Source organism: Drosophila rhopaloa, unplaced genomic scaffold (assembly GCF_018152115.1).
Source record: "Drosophila rhopaloa isolate 14029-0021.01 unplaced genomic scaffold, ASM1815211v1 contig_115, whole genome shotgun sequence".
NCBI classification, from domain to species: Eukaryota; Metazoa; Arthropoda; class Insecta; order Diptera; family Drosophilidae; genus Drosophila; species Drosophila rhopaloa.
Window position 1 is genome coordinate 13,008,641 of NW_025334990.1, and position 16,494 is coordinate 13,025,134.

Sequence of the window (16,494 nt, forward strand, 5' to 3'; positions counted from 1 at the left end):
CATTGATAAAAATTCAAAAAAAAATATCTTTAAATATAAAATCTTAAGTCAACTGTCCCTTTTTTAAATTTCCTATTTTTATTGGCATCACAAAAATGGTCCATCAATCATTATTATTCGCCATCCGCTTTGTATTTATTGTGCAACCGGCGCCAAACTTGGCAGAAAAGTGTTAGGACTGACACTTTTTAGGTAGTTATATTAGGAATACCAAAAATCGAGCATCCGAAACGATCAGATTTAGATGCGCTCTTAAACTACACTCTTATTATGTGCTTGTTTAAGAGAGCTCAGCGCGAGGTGGTGGTGGGGGAGTAATCCTTAAGTATCAACGTTTCCCCATGCCATGATCGCTCTCTCTACTCTTTTCTCGCGGGTAAAGAGAAACGCGCGACTATTTTTTTGCGCTCTTTGTACCATGGCAAGTCGCTACACGTCGCAGCAAGACAGCAGTCACTGCCTGTCAGTTGCGCGAAGCGGTATAACCGCTATTCCCCACTTGGCGGTGTAACGAGATTTTTAAGTTCGAACAAAAAAGAAATAAATAATTTGAAAACACAAAAAGCCATTGAGATTTATGCTTACATGAAACAAGCATATAAAGAGAGTGCCGCCCACTTCTTGTCTTTTCTTTGTGGGGCGAACAAAGCCGCGTAACGGTAAACGGGCAACGGGAATCGGGAGTCTGTATCGGGAATATACTAAAAAACCGAAGAACAAGAAAAGTGATTCCTTTGTGCAGGCATTGCGTGTTAGTTAATTGTGTTTCTGTGGCCCAGTGGCTAATATTATGCATTTGATATAGAATTTACAATTTAAATTCAATCCAGCCCAACCCAATTCAAGGCCCCCTGCTCCTGTTTCCCACCATTCGTATGCGTCATATGTAAAAGAGCGGAAAAAGGGCGAAAAGGAGAGAGCCACCGAAAGAAGTGGTGGCCACAACAAAAGCAACAAACACAGAACAAGAAACGCAAAACAGAACAACGATACCCCACCACCTACTCCATTTGTTGTTTTTGTTGCTTCAGCAATTTATATGCTGCCGGTTATTTGTGTGTGCCGCCAATGCGCATGTGTGTGTGTGACAACCCCCGCGGCCAAAAGACAACAACGAAAATAAAATAAAAGTGAAAAGTCCAATTCCTCAGCACCATTAGGAATTGTTAGTCCAGCACATCAATTAATTAAGTCTCGAAAAGAAAATAAAGATAAATAGTTATCCACGAATACCAAGTGATCAAGGAAAAGTGCCAAGCTGCTGTGCTCTTCTTCTCGGGAAAGAAAGAGAACGGTAAAAGCTAAAAAATGTGCTCCACACGTGTCGTCCCCGTCCTGCTCTCCCTCGTTACGCTAGCTTATTGCATCCAGGATCTGAATTTTCTCCCCGAAATATTCCCTGCCACTGCTGAACAGATGGATGTGCAGGCGATCCAGCCCAAAAAAACTAAAAACATTGTCTCCGAGGATCTCATGGTGAGTTTCATACCACTTAGAAAAATAAAAATAATTTAAGAGATTGGAAAATATAGTTTATAGTGGTTCCTATTTTTCTATTTCTTAAAATTTATATAAATATATGTATATATTTTTTAATTTATAAAAATTTATAATATGGAAACGAACTGTTCTAAGTTTAAAGACCTGCAAGGATACAAACATTTTAATCATTTTGTAAAAGCACTTATACAGTCAAGTATTTCATAAATATAATCAATCAATGCATAATTGATGATAAACGCTTAAACAAAGTTTGACACAGTTGCCCATTTCAATAAAAATGCATAAATTTTTAACTTTTAACCCCTAGAGCCAGTTGAGTGGTTGAATAAAGTCCGCAAATGTTTCCAATAGCAATTACTGTTGCTGTGACATGAATAATAAAACCTTATAAATAGGAAGAAAAAAAAATCCGAATCCAATTTAACGAAAAGGTAAAAAAAGAGCGAGATGGTCAGTAGCGAACATATGAAAATTAAATCAACATAGAAAACGAGCGTTCTCGTAGCAATGGCAGCAGCAGCTTCAAATACTCAATCCGAATCCGTATATACGGGAGCAGTTGCATCAAGATAAGGCGCATCCGACGGCCCCTAACACCCCCTCTTCACTCCTAGGTGCAGAGGCTGCCTCTTTATGCTGTGGCTGCACATGCCTATGACCCAAAATCCCCAAATGGTCTACATATGCATAAACAGTACGAGCCATCGGTGTAGAGTTCGTGGTTTGAAGCTTCTCAGATATTAAAAAAAAGATACCTAATTTTGATAGGGGATGGTATATATAATTCTTACGTTTAGTCTACATTGATGATCTTGTTCAATAAGTTAAAAAAAAACTTTATCCTCAAAAAAAATATATTAAGTTGTTAAATATTAAGGGACATACATAACTTAAATCGTGTAAGTAATCTTATGACGTATGTTTAAAAAGGTTACTCAAAACTTATACTTTAAGAAAATAAGTGCGTGTTAACTTTTCGTAACGCACTGTACATGTGTGCATTCAGACGCCACGAGATGAGGGCCACCAGTAGTCACGGGTTTGGCCACTGCAGTTCGCCGTGCACAATGCACGCTTATTGTTTGGGGCCATGGAGCCCATGGCTCTTAATGCATTTGTGGGTCTGGCCCCCTTCCCTCATCGTCTGCGCCCATGTGGAGCCCTCGCCACTAGGACATTTGCTTGCGGATTGCTGCAGTTAATGAGCGCGGGCGCCTTTTTAATCAGAATAACAAAATATGAGCAATTTACCCATTATGCTTGCCTTTTGTTTTCGTTTTTTGTGTGCCAAGGAGTCGCTGTGGCATTCTTGAAGGCGCCGAAGGACATTGAACCCGTGCCGCTGACTCAGCAGCCAGACATGCGAGGCGGCTAGGATGAACTATTTATGTACTCCGCCAGTCGGCCATTCAGCCAGCCATTCGGGCGGTGTTGCTCATGTGGTTGGACCGAGTCTTGGCGTTTATTAAAGTGCGAAAACCGTAATTGAAGGACGTGAACGTTTGGAAAAAATATGAAAGATTGAGTAAAGTACGGCGCAATCAAGACCTGTTTCATAGCAGTAATACACCAATAAACTTTATGATATTTTATATTGATATACATAAATAGTGCTCAAGAAAATTTAATTGTAAAAGAACTTAAAATGTGAAGTAACAACAGTATAAATATTTAAAACTAATGGATATCTCTTAGAACCATACAATAAAAACTATTGGCTATTTTCATTTCATATGTTGAGTTCCCAAGATTACTAAGGATTACAAAAAAGTATTGAAAACAATAAATAATGCTAAATTTATTGTGGCCCTGAAACAGTGTTTAGGTCGAGGACGTCGCTTAGCCCGCATATTGTTTATTTAGTAAGGATATCGAAAGCGATGGATGTCGCCGCTCTTCGGCTGCCTTCTGGACGAACGTGGCAAACATATGCTATATAGATTTAGGTATGTGGATATGCATATATGGAGCACTATATATAGCGCGATATGAGCGGAACCGAAAAGAAAAGAACTGAGTCCGAGGCAGACCGAGTTGGGATGTCGGCGAGTTGAGTTGAGTTTTGCCTGGGTTGAGTTCGGCTGAGTGTCGCCAGCTAGGCGATGCCATGAAGTCGGTTCAATAAACGCACTCGCACACCCCCCAAACACACACACACAAACACTCTCCGGATTGTTCGCATACACTAACGCAATCGCGCTTATGAGTGGCGTGTAATCAAATAAATGATGAAAATGGAGCCAAGACGAAGCGTAAGATGCCGTTCACGGAGAAAAACAACAGGATAATATTGGAATATGTCATAATATGTCATGGAAGGTCTTCTAGAAAAAAAAAACTCGTGTTTTGTTACCTTAATATTATTTCTTTTATCTTCTGTTGTATAAAGAATCTATATTTAAGATTAATAAACCAAAATATTGATTAAAATATTATTCAAGCATTAGGGTAACTGTGTCTAAATTGTCTCAACCTAAAGTCTAAAGTTTTTTTTTTTTTTTTTTTTTTTTATATTTTTGTAAATTATCTGGAATGTCGAATACTTTTAAGCAAACACTCGAGTAGACTAAATGTTACTTACTAATAAATTGTATACTACAAAATAATCGTTTAAACTAAGTAATATTAAAAAAAAAATTTTTTATCTGATCTAATCAAAATGACATTGATGACGATAATAAATAAAATAAATAATTATAAGTAGTTAAGACTGAAAATACTGTTGTATAGTTATAGCTTTATGTTGACACAAGAATTTAATAATTGTTAAATTTTATTTTGATTTGATGACTCTGTTTTTCTGTCGTGTAGTGCTTTTCTTCATTGGATGGTGTAAGGGGAGGGGTGCTGATAGCCAGAAAAAGAAGTAGGGGTTAGCGGGTGGCAGGGTCACGGCACTGCACTGCGGTTGCATGCCCCAGCGGAAGTAGTCCGGAAAATGTACATACACACATAGAAAGTGAAGTGAAGTTAACTTATCTGCACGCGCACAACCACACACATTTGCATGTCGCGACGCACAAGCGCATATATAAATGTGGATATATCTGTCTAAAGGAGAAGAGAAGGGCCTGCAGAGATATATATATAAACTCCCGCTGCCACTGACACTGAGACAGGGACAAAAAGGAAGACAGAGACCGACAGACCTAACAAACTGTTGCAATTTGCTTTCAAGTCTTCGCAAAATTCTAATTGGCAAAACTATAGGAAACAGCAGAAGGAAGCGTTGTCATCCGCAGACTTTGGGGACTTTCAACTTTCGTGTTTGTATTTGTAATTGCTATTTGCGGCCGAGGTCTTCTTCCTTTCGTTCGTATTGCCACTCGAGGGTAGTTTTCTAATGAATTCAGCAGAGAAAGCATAGGGAAATTTTGGTCAGCGACATGAACAGGTGTTTCCTGTTCTTTATGGGAACTGAAAGTGATCGAAGCATGTGCATGATTCATTTCAAATTCGAAGAAATGCTTTTCAGTTTTATGGAATATTCCAAACACTTTCATAGTTTGTTTCCAAATATGAGCAGCTGCGATAATATACAATTTATTGTGCTTTAATCATATAACTTCCCTTGCATTCAAAAGAATCTCTTTTAACACCATTAATTATACTTTCTTGGGACATCTCGTGTATTATCAGTTTCTTAAAAATACAGAATGAGACATTTATGAGTGGTCAATATTTCTTATTAATGTATAACTCATTTTCGGTTTGATAAATCAGCCAAGTCGAGCTTAAAAAATGTCAATAGTGCTATTTAACGAAGGCTTACCCCGGATATGGAAAATTTTTTAGCAATAAATGGTCAATACTTCTTCATATGAATCCCAACCCTTGGTTTCTTTATGTTGACGTTTAAAGCACATTACAGTTATACGCTTTATTAGTCATTTTTAATTGATCCATTGTCGGGCCCACCGAATTCCTTAATATTCATCAAATTCCTCATTTTTCGGAATGCAATTAACGCAGTTGCAACTGATGGAAGTCATTCGGAGCATTTTCGTTGATTGTTTTATGGCTTCCTGGTAGGAGGGCCAGTCCCCAGTTCGAAAGGCAACCCTCCCCGATCGGTGGAATTACTTTTATGGCACACTCAAGGCAGGGCAGGGCAAGTTTCTGACATAAACAATCAGCCTCTTAATAGGCTTATGACAATTCTTGGAGCGCCAGGCGGTTACAGTCATATAGTAGCAGCCAGATCTGATCGTATAATTTTTAAATGCCAACTCCAAAGAGATAATCAAAAACAGGAACAGTGAGGGGGTGAATCAAGTCAGATCCAACTTGGAACAGATTAAATTTGCCGCTATTAATTAACTGGCGACGATCTCCAAGCACATTAAGTCAAGTCAAAGCTGCTGATTCAGTGTTGCTTCAAAAGCCGGGAAAAATACAGGGGCGATTTTAATAAATCGAGCAGCACATTAACGTTATTATCAATTACAATAACAGATATTTCCGCTCGCATCGTTGACCCGACACCGATGCCAGTCTCTTTCGAATAAATTAACATTTTTGTAAGGTAATTTGTCAGTGAATGAGTGCGACCCACTGAAAAATGCCGCCTGACACCTGTAAAATGCGTTAATGAGACCTGCCCGGCTACTTGGACAGCCAACTGAAATGATTCGAGAGTAGGAAATCCCTGAGCCCACATTAAGTCAATGACTAACAGCTTTATACGATTTTTGGCTTGTCATGGGAATATATAAACAATAAAGGGCTAGCGATGAATTATATATTTAATTTAAAGTTTATGATTCACGTCCAATCGCAAAAAGCTTATAAATTTAAAAACCAAATAGTTATCAGTTGTACGTGTTATTGCAGCTTAAAAATACAATTTAAACTACCACAATACTATCAATATTTGTAGGATGAAACTAAGAAAATAAAGATTAATAATAACAACAAAGCATTCGAACAAATCATAATTAACTTACACTGTGCTCTAGTTTTTAAATATTAATCCATGGCAAATGGCTTTTGCTCTTGGAGAAAAAAAAGGTTTTTTATTCAAATATTTATGCGATACTCCTATTTTTAATTAGAGTATTTTTACACGGAAAATGCTCGTTTTTCGCTGACTTTACCGACAACATATTTAATCCTGTGTGAAGTAAAAGGACTGTGTTCAGCACCGCCCCCTGTTGGCCAGTCATGCAACATGCACATGCATTTACCTGACTAAAAGAGCTTTTTATTAAATTTCCCTTTCAATACATAATGCTGTGGGTGGAGAGGCAGTCGCTGCGGGCTGGCTTTCTATTTATTTTTTTAATTGTGTCACGTAGGGACCTATAGAAAAAACCAGCTGCCTTTTTGGCTTTGCTTGCTGGCTGCCCAGAAAATAAGGTAAAATAAACTACATCCGATACGTGTTTGTATGTGTACTGAAACTGCACGCATTGAAATGCAAGGAGCGGAAAAATTTTCGAGCCGAGCACAAGAACAAATAATGCCCAATTTGCATTGGCAAAAGCCCGGAATACAAAAACTCCGCTAATATCAACGAGAAGTTTATGCACCAAAAAATATATAAATAGGAAAAAAGGGCTGATATGAGATTTTATCGATTTCATGATATCCTGGGTTCGGAGATTAAATAGTCTACTCAAAAAATAATACTATTAAAATTATACTTCAGGTCCTATCTTTGGATACAATAAAGATTGTTATATCTCTTATTACGTCAGTTATTTTCAAAAATAAATAAAAATAATTCAAAAATATAAGATCCTTATATCCCTCCTAATATTCAGTAGAAGTATAATTCCTATAGCTTAAACGTTAATACGTAGAGAAATAAAATTTTTAATATTTACCTTTATTCTGTGAAAATCACAAAATATTGAAAATAAAGCTTAACTATAGAACTCAATTAAAATCGAAGAAAGATTAAGACTGCCAAATCATTTTGTATTGCGATCTAAAAACTTCCATCTACCTTTCAATTACACGGCATCTAAAACGTGCTCGTTTCAGCTAAAGTTACAAAGGCAAGTAAATAGGAAGCATTTCCAATTGTTAATACGTTTATATAATATACTTAATTAAAAGCTGATAACACACAAAAAGTGGCATCAAAAAGGAAACACTCAGCTGGGCGATAAGACTGCAAGCAGAAGCATCAACAGTAGCCGCCCGATTTCCATTGTTGTTGTCTTATTCATTAATTTTATGTGCCATTGATTGATTTTTAATGTCAATCGTGGGATGGGGAATAAACAGACAGGGAAAGAGGTAAAGAGAAAGAGAATGGGGAGATTGAAGTGTTATCGTCTGGTCGACCCACGCAGCGTATGATTGATGCATTATGTTGATTTTCTTTCGCTTTCCGCTCATTTTTTCGTTGTCTCGCTGCATTTTATGCATCATTATGGCTGCGTATCCAAAAATATGAGACATTTGTTGTGCATACACAATTTCTGACAGTCTGCCTGCCAGCCACCGCTCAAACTCAATCTGCATGCACATTAGCCGATGGAACGCCAACGCGGATACGGATGCGGATGCGGACTCCACCACGGACATCCGTACGGACGACCAATCTCTTCAACCGAAAACTTTTAGCAACACATGTACATATATACATTTTATGCTCGCTGAGCTGTCCCCAATTTTGGTTAGCAATTTCTATGATTCATGCACACAAAAGGGCCAAGAAAAGGAAAAAGCGCAGGTAAATTCCTGGATGAAGAAACTAATAGCTCACATGTTAAAGGACAGGAAAAGTTGTGTTGCAGGTAATATTAATTAGATGATGACATCAACTGATGAAGTAAAAGGAACGAAAAATAAATGAATTATATTGAGAATCTAATTAAATTATGTACATTCATATGGAGGTTAAAGACTTCAAGGTATCATACAAAATACAGACAAATAGAAATATAATTTTTGCGAATAAAAAGAAAATACAAAATAAATTTCCATAAATTTAAATGAGCTGTTTCTGGTTTTATTTTATTTTGAGCTAGTTTTCCATTTACCATGGTTTGTCTAGCGGAAATTTCTTTTGAACTTATTTGGTTTTCATGCTACTTTTTAACACACAACAGATTAGAAACATCAAAGCTTTAGTATTATTAAAAATGATCTTTCCAAATTAAATAATTAAAAATTGTAGTTTAATTTTAGACTTAACTTAATTAAAGCTTACTTTCAGTAGTAAATATTAGCTGTATAAGAAATAAGTTGTAATAGTAAGAACTTATTGCTAATTAAGGTAATTCGGATGCTTGCTTTAATTTATATCTCTGTATGTATCTGAAAAACTTTGCGAGATATATTTTTTAAGTTTTGCCTAGCAAACTTGAAATAGAAAGGTTACCAAAGTAGGGCACCCAATTATAGATACGTATTTATGTTTTTTACCATTCGTGCATAACACTCAAGTGAGTGCTGCTAAAACGAATAATGCATTATCGGAATTGCGCAATCGTTATTTTTATTGAGTGTGGAAAGTTTCAGCTTTATCTGCTTTGCATTTCACTTAAGCAGAACCCAAGAAGGATTGAAAGATATGTACAGGGAGGACAAGGAAGCGAGGTGTGCCAAAAAAAACCGATCCGGACGTCCAGCCATTAGCAGAAACACATGCATTCACACTCTAGAACCCGTATGCAGATTTGTTACCAACGGTCTATAATGGCAGGAAGAATAAAAGCGCAATAAATCCAAGAGGTTGCCTGGCTCTGGCAAAGGTGCAAGTGCATAAATAAATATATATAGCCCAAACAAGAAAAACGTTGGTGAAGTTCTAAGAGCGCCACGAAAAGCTGCACAAAAGAAAAAATTTAAAGAAAATATAAAGCAATTGTGTTTGACCCAGATTCATTGCTGCCGTCTGTTATTTCCCTTTTTTTTTTTTTTTTTTGATTTGTGCTTGTATAATTATCACATTTTTGTGCCACGACGCGCGCTTCTGATTGTAGCTGCACAAAAAAAGAAAACAAAAAAAAACATCAACAATCGGGAGCATATAAAAACAATTTATTTTCGATTTATTTGTTTTGGCTTGGCTTTATTTGGGGGAATCGAAATGCCGAAGAGCACGCGAGCTAACGGGAGATGTTAAGTCCCAGCGTGGGGCATGCTTCAATACAATTTGCCCCAGGAACCGAGAAGCGGCGGAATGAAAAATCTTTGACATTTTGGCAGAACGGCAGAACAGAGTCTTGATTCCTTGACTTGATTTTAATGATGCACATGATGCCGCAGCTGCTTGGCCTGGCCTTTTCCGGAGAAACATCCAACCACTGACATCCAGCAAGCAGCAACAATGGCAATGACAACGCCTTTTTTGGGCGACATTTGTGCAGCGAGCAGGTTTCCTTTTAAGCGCTGAATGTGCCATCAATTATGCGGCATGTTGCCCGATCAGAGGCTATAGCTCCAGCTCGAGATCCAGCCGCGGTTGCAGCTTCAAAACTCGGCTCCAACTGCAAAGCCAAAGAAGGCACGAAAGGAGCGACAAGACACGTAGGTGTTGCTGTCTGTTTATCAGTCACATGTGCACTGAGAGAAAAGTAATGAATTCTTTCAAGAAATTGAAATATTTCAGTCAAGCATATTTCATCAGATTGCCATCCCCTACATAGATACAATATAGACAATACAAATCACAATTTACTTATAGAAATAAATCAACCTATAGAACATATGATAATAATAATAAGGAATCCTCCTAAAATACATTCTTTCTTAGTTATGCATAAATTAGTTATTACATTCCAAATTGTAGAAAGTTCAATGCATATTATTAAAATGTAAATTGTTTCCTAGTTAAAGAGCGAGGTGTAGGTTTAAAATGATCAATAAATGAATTTATTAATATATATATATTTTGAGTCATTCCCTTTTAATTTCGGCAGTGTGATATCCAACGCCTTTGACTGCTTACCTGCTTGCCACCAATCATTTCTCTGAGTCAGCGACATTCCCTCGAAGCTTTTTCTCATTTCTGTCTCATCTGCTGGTTCAAAGTGCACAAATATTGACCAACTCATTTGGGCGTTCGCTTTCGGGGATTTTATTTTTCCGCTTAACTACCTCATTTTGCCACACTCATCAGCGATTCAACGACTCTTCAGCTAATTTCATCAAACGGTAGACGTGATATGTCCAAAACGGGTTTTAGCACTGCCACAAAATTTATGTACACATGCAGCGAGAAGCTGGCGATGGCTTGTGCCTAAACATTGGTAATCCAGCTAGGCCAGTCAAAATAATAGCAGTCCCCAGCAGGTTTCCTGCATTATTTATATAACCCATGCAACGGGGGGCAAGCGACCAGTAGCACGGCTGAAGATAATATCTTTGGCAGTGCAAAATAATTTTAAATTGACTTCGTATTCCAGCGGGAGAGATTTAAATATTATCTGAAAAGGATCAAATTACGAGAAGGGGTTTTCCCCTCAGGAATGAATGAATGGACTCCGTCGTTTTTAAATCGACTTACGTTTGTTGTATACATTTAAAAAGTATTAATTCTTTAATTACTATGGTCATTTTATAGATTTTATAGATCATAAAGTAGTTGTAATAAAAACCACCTTCCGGTTACAACATTCCATAAGTTGCTTCATCGTTTTAATGTTCTTCAACTGTTGTTTAAGCTGCTGCCACTGACCAAGGGCATAAAGTTACTGAAAATATGGCATCCTCAATTGAATTATTAAACGAATTTATGCACTATCCCCTGAAAGTAGAAAGATGACTCGAAACCACGGGCGGTGGAGGGTACGACCATATATCACTGGCCATATCGAGTGGCCGCCGACTTAATGTTTCGTCTGCAAATGGTCTTAATGTCACAAGTTAAGACGGAATGCAACGAAACCTTTCAGCCAGCCTGGTTGTAGAATTTGCATATAATTGGCTGGCCACATGCCGCAGCTATTCCAGATCTCAGGTCTCAAGGCGTTGCATGTCCACACATTGATTTCTGTTTATTTAACTGTCATGCCAAGTCATTGAACGCAAACTTGGATGCTTTGTTTTTCAGAGTCGGAACAGAGCGCCACAGTGCGTTGATATAAATAATGATTTATTTGTTTATTGCAAATTGCTCTCGGACACAAAGCGTAGTTAATCAAGAGTGCATTTCGCCTTGGCGTCCAGACTCTTTGCCATTTCCATTTCCAATCCCACTCCCATTTCCATTCCCCCATCTTTGCTATTTACACCACCGCCTTCTCATCTGGGGATTGAACCTATTGTCTGGGGTGATTGAGGGCGGCCGTGGAGTGATTGGGACCGGAATGATTGAGGTTTGGGGTTTGGGGCCTTTGGGGGTGGGCGCCTTTGATGACTTGTTGCTCGGGCGCGGCGACAAAGTAAACGCTCGCAGAACCTGGCGGCTGGCAAGTGCCGAGTATCTCATCACTTTCCCATAAACTCTGGGCCCCAGATGGGGCTGCAAGTGGGACGCGGTCCGTGGACCGTGGGCGGTGGGCAGTGGGCGGGGATATTGCAATTTACGTCCTGTGGTCTAATTAAAGTGCAAGCACAAACACAAACACCAGCGCCAACTCAACTTGTGGCAGGTTGAAAGACGGACCACGAGCTATTCGCCTGGCGAATTGAACGTTGCGTGTTTGCAGCTTTGCGGTCGGTTCATTTGATGGTCTACACGGAAAGAAATTTAATTAACTTAGATTATGACAGAAAAAAAGACACAAATATAACCTTGTTCAATAAACTAGGCGAAAGAAAGTAGATTTCCCTATTCAAAATGTTACGTTTTTTATATTATTGAATATTTTAATTTTATTAAATATTATTATATGTATTTCCTATAAAGACCAAACTAATTATGTATAAATTAAAACAAAAATAGATGGTTCATTTACAGTGATTAGGTGCAATACAATATGAGAGTTAGTTTTTTATTTAATAGAAAAAATAATTAATTACACATGATTGTAATTAACTTATAAGCCACCCTTTTCTCACCCTGTATTGGCGACGATGGAGCCAACAAAGCAGCTTTCAATAATATAGTATCCAACCCTATCTCTCTGCTCTTTCCTTTGGCTTCGTTGCTTTTCTTATCCCACATTAATCAATGTTGATTTCAATTAATTTAACCATCTCTTCACTTTGTCCAGCCTTTTGAAGGAGTGTGTGAGTGGGTGTATGTTTTTTTTTTATTAAATGTTTGCAATGGTGGGCGTGGCCATCACTCGAGCCGCTAGTTGGCACATCCTTTTTATTAAAATTCGCAGTCTATAAATTGAAAAGGAGCTGCAGTGGGATGGTTAAGTGTGGGATTGGTTGGGGATGAGGAAATGGGGTATGACTCGCGCACATGTTTCAAAAGACGTGTGTGTATCCAAGACTTTTATGAGACAGCAACAGGAAATGCATGGAAATGGTCTGGGCTGGGCCCCAAAGTTGGGACGTGTGTATCTTTAAATGGAGCAGGTCAGCCGAAGAATGTATAAGTCTAAAGAATGCGTATGAGGGCAAAAATAAGAAACAAATTTTGTGTCAAACAAGTCTTTAAAACGGATTTTTACAGCAATGCATTTAATTTTTTGCATATGAAATAATTTGGATGTACGGGCTTCGTATTTAAAACTTCATTATAAAACAAGAAACAAAATAAGCAAAGTTTATATACCCTTGCAGCTCTTTCACATGTGTCACTTTGAAATCAGCTTAAATTTTATGAATTCATGGACTAGAAAAGTCCAATTGTAGGTCACCTTCTTACAAGTAGACGAGTTTTGGACCCCCTTTTTTTAAGTCATCGTATAGTCATAGTAAAAACAAGAGAGAACGCTATAGTCGGGTGCCCCGACTATCAGATACCCGTTACTCAGGTAAAGGGAGTGCGAGGGAGATGGAGATAGAAACTTTGATCACGCATAACTTTTTAACGAATGGTCCGATTTGAAAAATTTCTTCTACATTTCGATAGGTATTGATAAACACAATAAAACTGCATTTTTACTTTTCCGAAATATTTAAATTTTTAAAATCGTATATAAGCGATTGTGGGCGTTAAAGGGGGCGTGGCACCAGTTTGAAACAAACTTGCGCTGCGTAGGAACTCCTAAAATCTACATGCAAAATGCCAATCTTCTAGCTTTTATAGTTTCCGAGATCTCAGCGTTCATACGGACGGACAGACAGACGGACAGACAGACGGACAGACGGACAGACGGACAGACGGACATGGCTATATCGACTCGGCTAGTGACCCTGATCAAGAATATATATACTTTATAGGGTCGGAAACGCTTCCTTCTAGCTGTTACATACTTTTGCACGAATACAATATACCCTTTTACTCTACGAGTAACGGGTATAACTAACATAAAAAAGGGTCAAAATTTAGACCAACGTTAAAATGATAAATTTGAATGCAGATTTTTAGAGAATCAAAACACAATTCTTAAGAGGTGTGCCACTTTGGAATCGGATTAAATTTGGTAAAGTTATGGACTCTAAGTCGAGTTTTGGGACCCCATTTTTCAAGTCATCGAAAACTTAGTAATAACTAACATGAATGGGTCAAAATTTTGAACAACGTTAAAATGATAAATTTGAATGCAGATTTTTAGAGAATCAAAACACAATTCTTAAGAGGTATGCCACTTTGGAAGCGGATTAAATTTGGTAAAGTTATGGACTCTAGAAGTCGAGTTTTGGGACCCCTTTTTTCAAGTCATCGAAAACTTAGTAAAAACTAACATGAAAATGGGTCAAAATTTTGAATATCGGTAAAATAATAAATTTGAATGCAGATTTTTAGAGAATCAAAACACAATTCTTAAGAGGTGTGCCACTTTGGAATCGGATTAAATTTGGTAAAGTTATGGACTCTAGAAGTCGAGTTTTGGGACCCCTTTTTTCAAGTCATCGAAAACTTAGTAAAAACTAACATGAAAATGGGTCAAAATTTTGAATATCGTTAAAATGATAAATTTAAATGCAGATTTTTAGAGAATCAAAACACGAGTCTTAAGAGGTATGCCACTTTGGAATCGGATAATATTTGGTAAAGTTATGGACTCTAGAAGTCGAGTTTTGGGACCCCATTTTTCAAGTCATCGAAAACTTAGTGAAAACTTACATTAAAATGGGTCACAATTTTGACCAACGTTATAATGATAAATTTGAATGCAGTTTTTTAGAGATCCAAAACACGAGTCTTAAGAGGTATGCCACTTTGGAATCGTATTAAATTTGGTAAAGTTATAGACTATAGAAGTCCAATACTGAGTGGGTCACAATTTTACAAGTCGGAAATGTGCTCTTCACTGCGATGCAAACTTTCATCTGAATTAAAATATCCTCTGCAAGGGTATAAATAGGAATTCAATCATATGATAAATGTTACTTATACATATTTCAGTCTGCAAATTTCAGCTCAGAACACTTTAAAACATTTGATTTAATACTTGCTTTAATTCCACTTCCAATACAATCTCAATAAAGCCATTAATATGATTGATTTAGTATCCATTTCACACACTCACTTGCAGTAAATTTGTTTGTGGCAAGGACCTGTTGTTCTGCCGACATATTTAGGTCCATATCCTGGCAATTTGGCCTCGATTTCATGCTCTTTGTGGTTTCTCGGTCTCCAGCTTTCTGCTCCTTCTATTTTTTTTCCTTCTTTGCGCATTTCACAGAATTTGTGGCAGGATCTGAGGCTGTGTCCTTCTTGGCAGGAGGCGCATGGTAGGTGCCAGAATGCATATGTTTTTTAGGGGGAGTAGGGAGGGCTTAGATGGATGCGCTCGTTTGTTGCAGTTGCCTGTCATTTTTATAGGTTTGTTTGCCTGCCGATCCGGCGACATTTGTAGGTGGTTTTTATTAGCCACAGTCGCATGTGGAGCACAGAGTTATGGCCAGCATATGAACCATTATAATTTGTTTTTGCGGTTTTCAATGCCCCAACATGACTGATTTTTAAATCAAACTAACTGGATAATTATCTGCTTTATTTCAAGTCATCTTAAAAAGTTTAGTTATGTATGTTGTATTCAAAGTTTTATTTGTATATCATATTCCTTAGTTTTATTATTGTAGTTTTAAATACCTAGCGTATGTATGAGTTTCATTAGTTTTGTCTTCGCTATGACCCCTCTATCCATTCTTTCCCATTAATAAAGCACACTCTCGCCTTGAAGTTAATTGAATTAGGCGCCCGATAAGCCCTTTATTTTTATTTCTGTGTGACCCGCTCTCGTATAATTATAATCCAATAAAATAATAAACATATCGACTCGTTCATCGTTCAATTTACTTTCACACTTTCACCCGCTTGCCGAGGCGAGAAGTTTTCTTTGTGACACGACAACTTAACTAAATTAAGCCCCACAATTATTGGATGGCAGTGGGGAAAAGCTATATACACTCGCCTCTATCCCTCGCCATTCGCACTTTTCTCAATTGTTTTTCGTTATTGCTTTTCGTTATTATATTTTGATAACATGATTTTGTTTACACGACAAATACTCACGTAGCAATGTTTTACTGTTATTGTTTCTGATACGATGCTCACCTCTTTTCCCCCGACTTTTTCCACTCCGTTGGCGCTTTTCTATTAGTCAGAATCATGGCTTGGCCACGTACGTAGACCCCACCGCCACATCCCCACTTTTCCTCCGATTTTCAAACACGTAGGTCGGGCCACAAATTTCCCATTAAAAACGCAAAAGGCCAATGCATAAATGATTGATACAGAAGGGGGTGGGAGAACGTTGTTTAAAAGCGCTGGTGGGGGTCAAATGTGAGCTCTTTCGTCGCTCACTTGAGCAATTCATTCACATACCCATCCATCCATTCATAACTACGAATTATAGTTTATTGGCGTCGTAAAATGTTAGGCTCTCTGCCATTTGGCACACCTTTCGTAAGTACTGTTTACAGTCCGCAAAGCCTTCGATTAGCCAAATTGACTAGTTGCGTTCGACTAAAAGGAACTCAGGCTTAACCAATTCCCCCCATTATCGAACTCCTCGATGG

The 16,494-nt window shown here is 37.8% G+C and overlaps 1 protein-coding gene across 1 annotated transcript in view; it reads left to right on the top strand.

The window, feature by feature from the left end:
• Nucleotides 1–446: 446 nt before the first annotated feature.
• The window catches only part of LOC108040838 (matrix metalloproteinase-2), a 79,109-nt gene continuing 63,061 nt past the window's right edge, over nucleotides 447–16,494 (top strand). Inside the window, exon 1 of the mRNA XM_017118468.2 lies at nucleotides 447–1,476. Coding sequence (XP_016973957.1) covers nucleotides 1,309–1,476 — 168 coding nt within the window. The 5' untranslated portion in view covers nucleotides 447–1,308. The remainder of the gene's footprint in view (nucleotides 1,477–16,494) is intronic.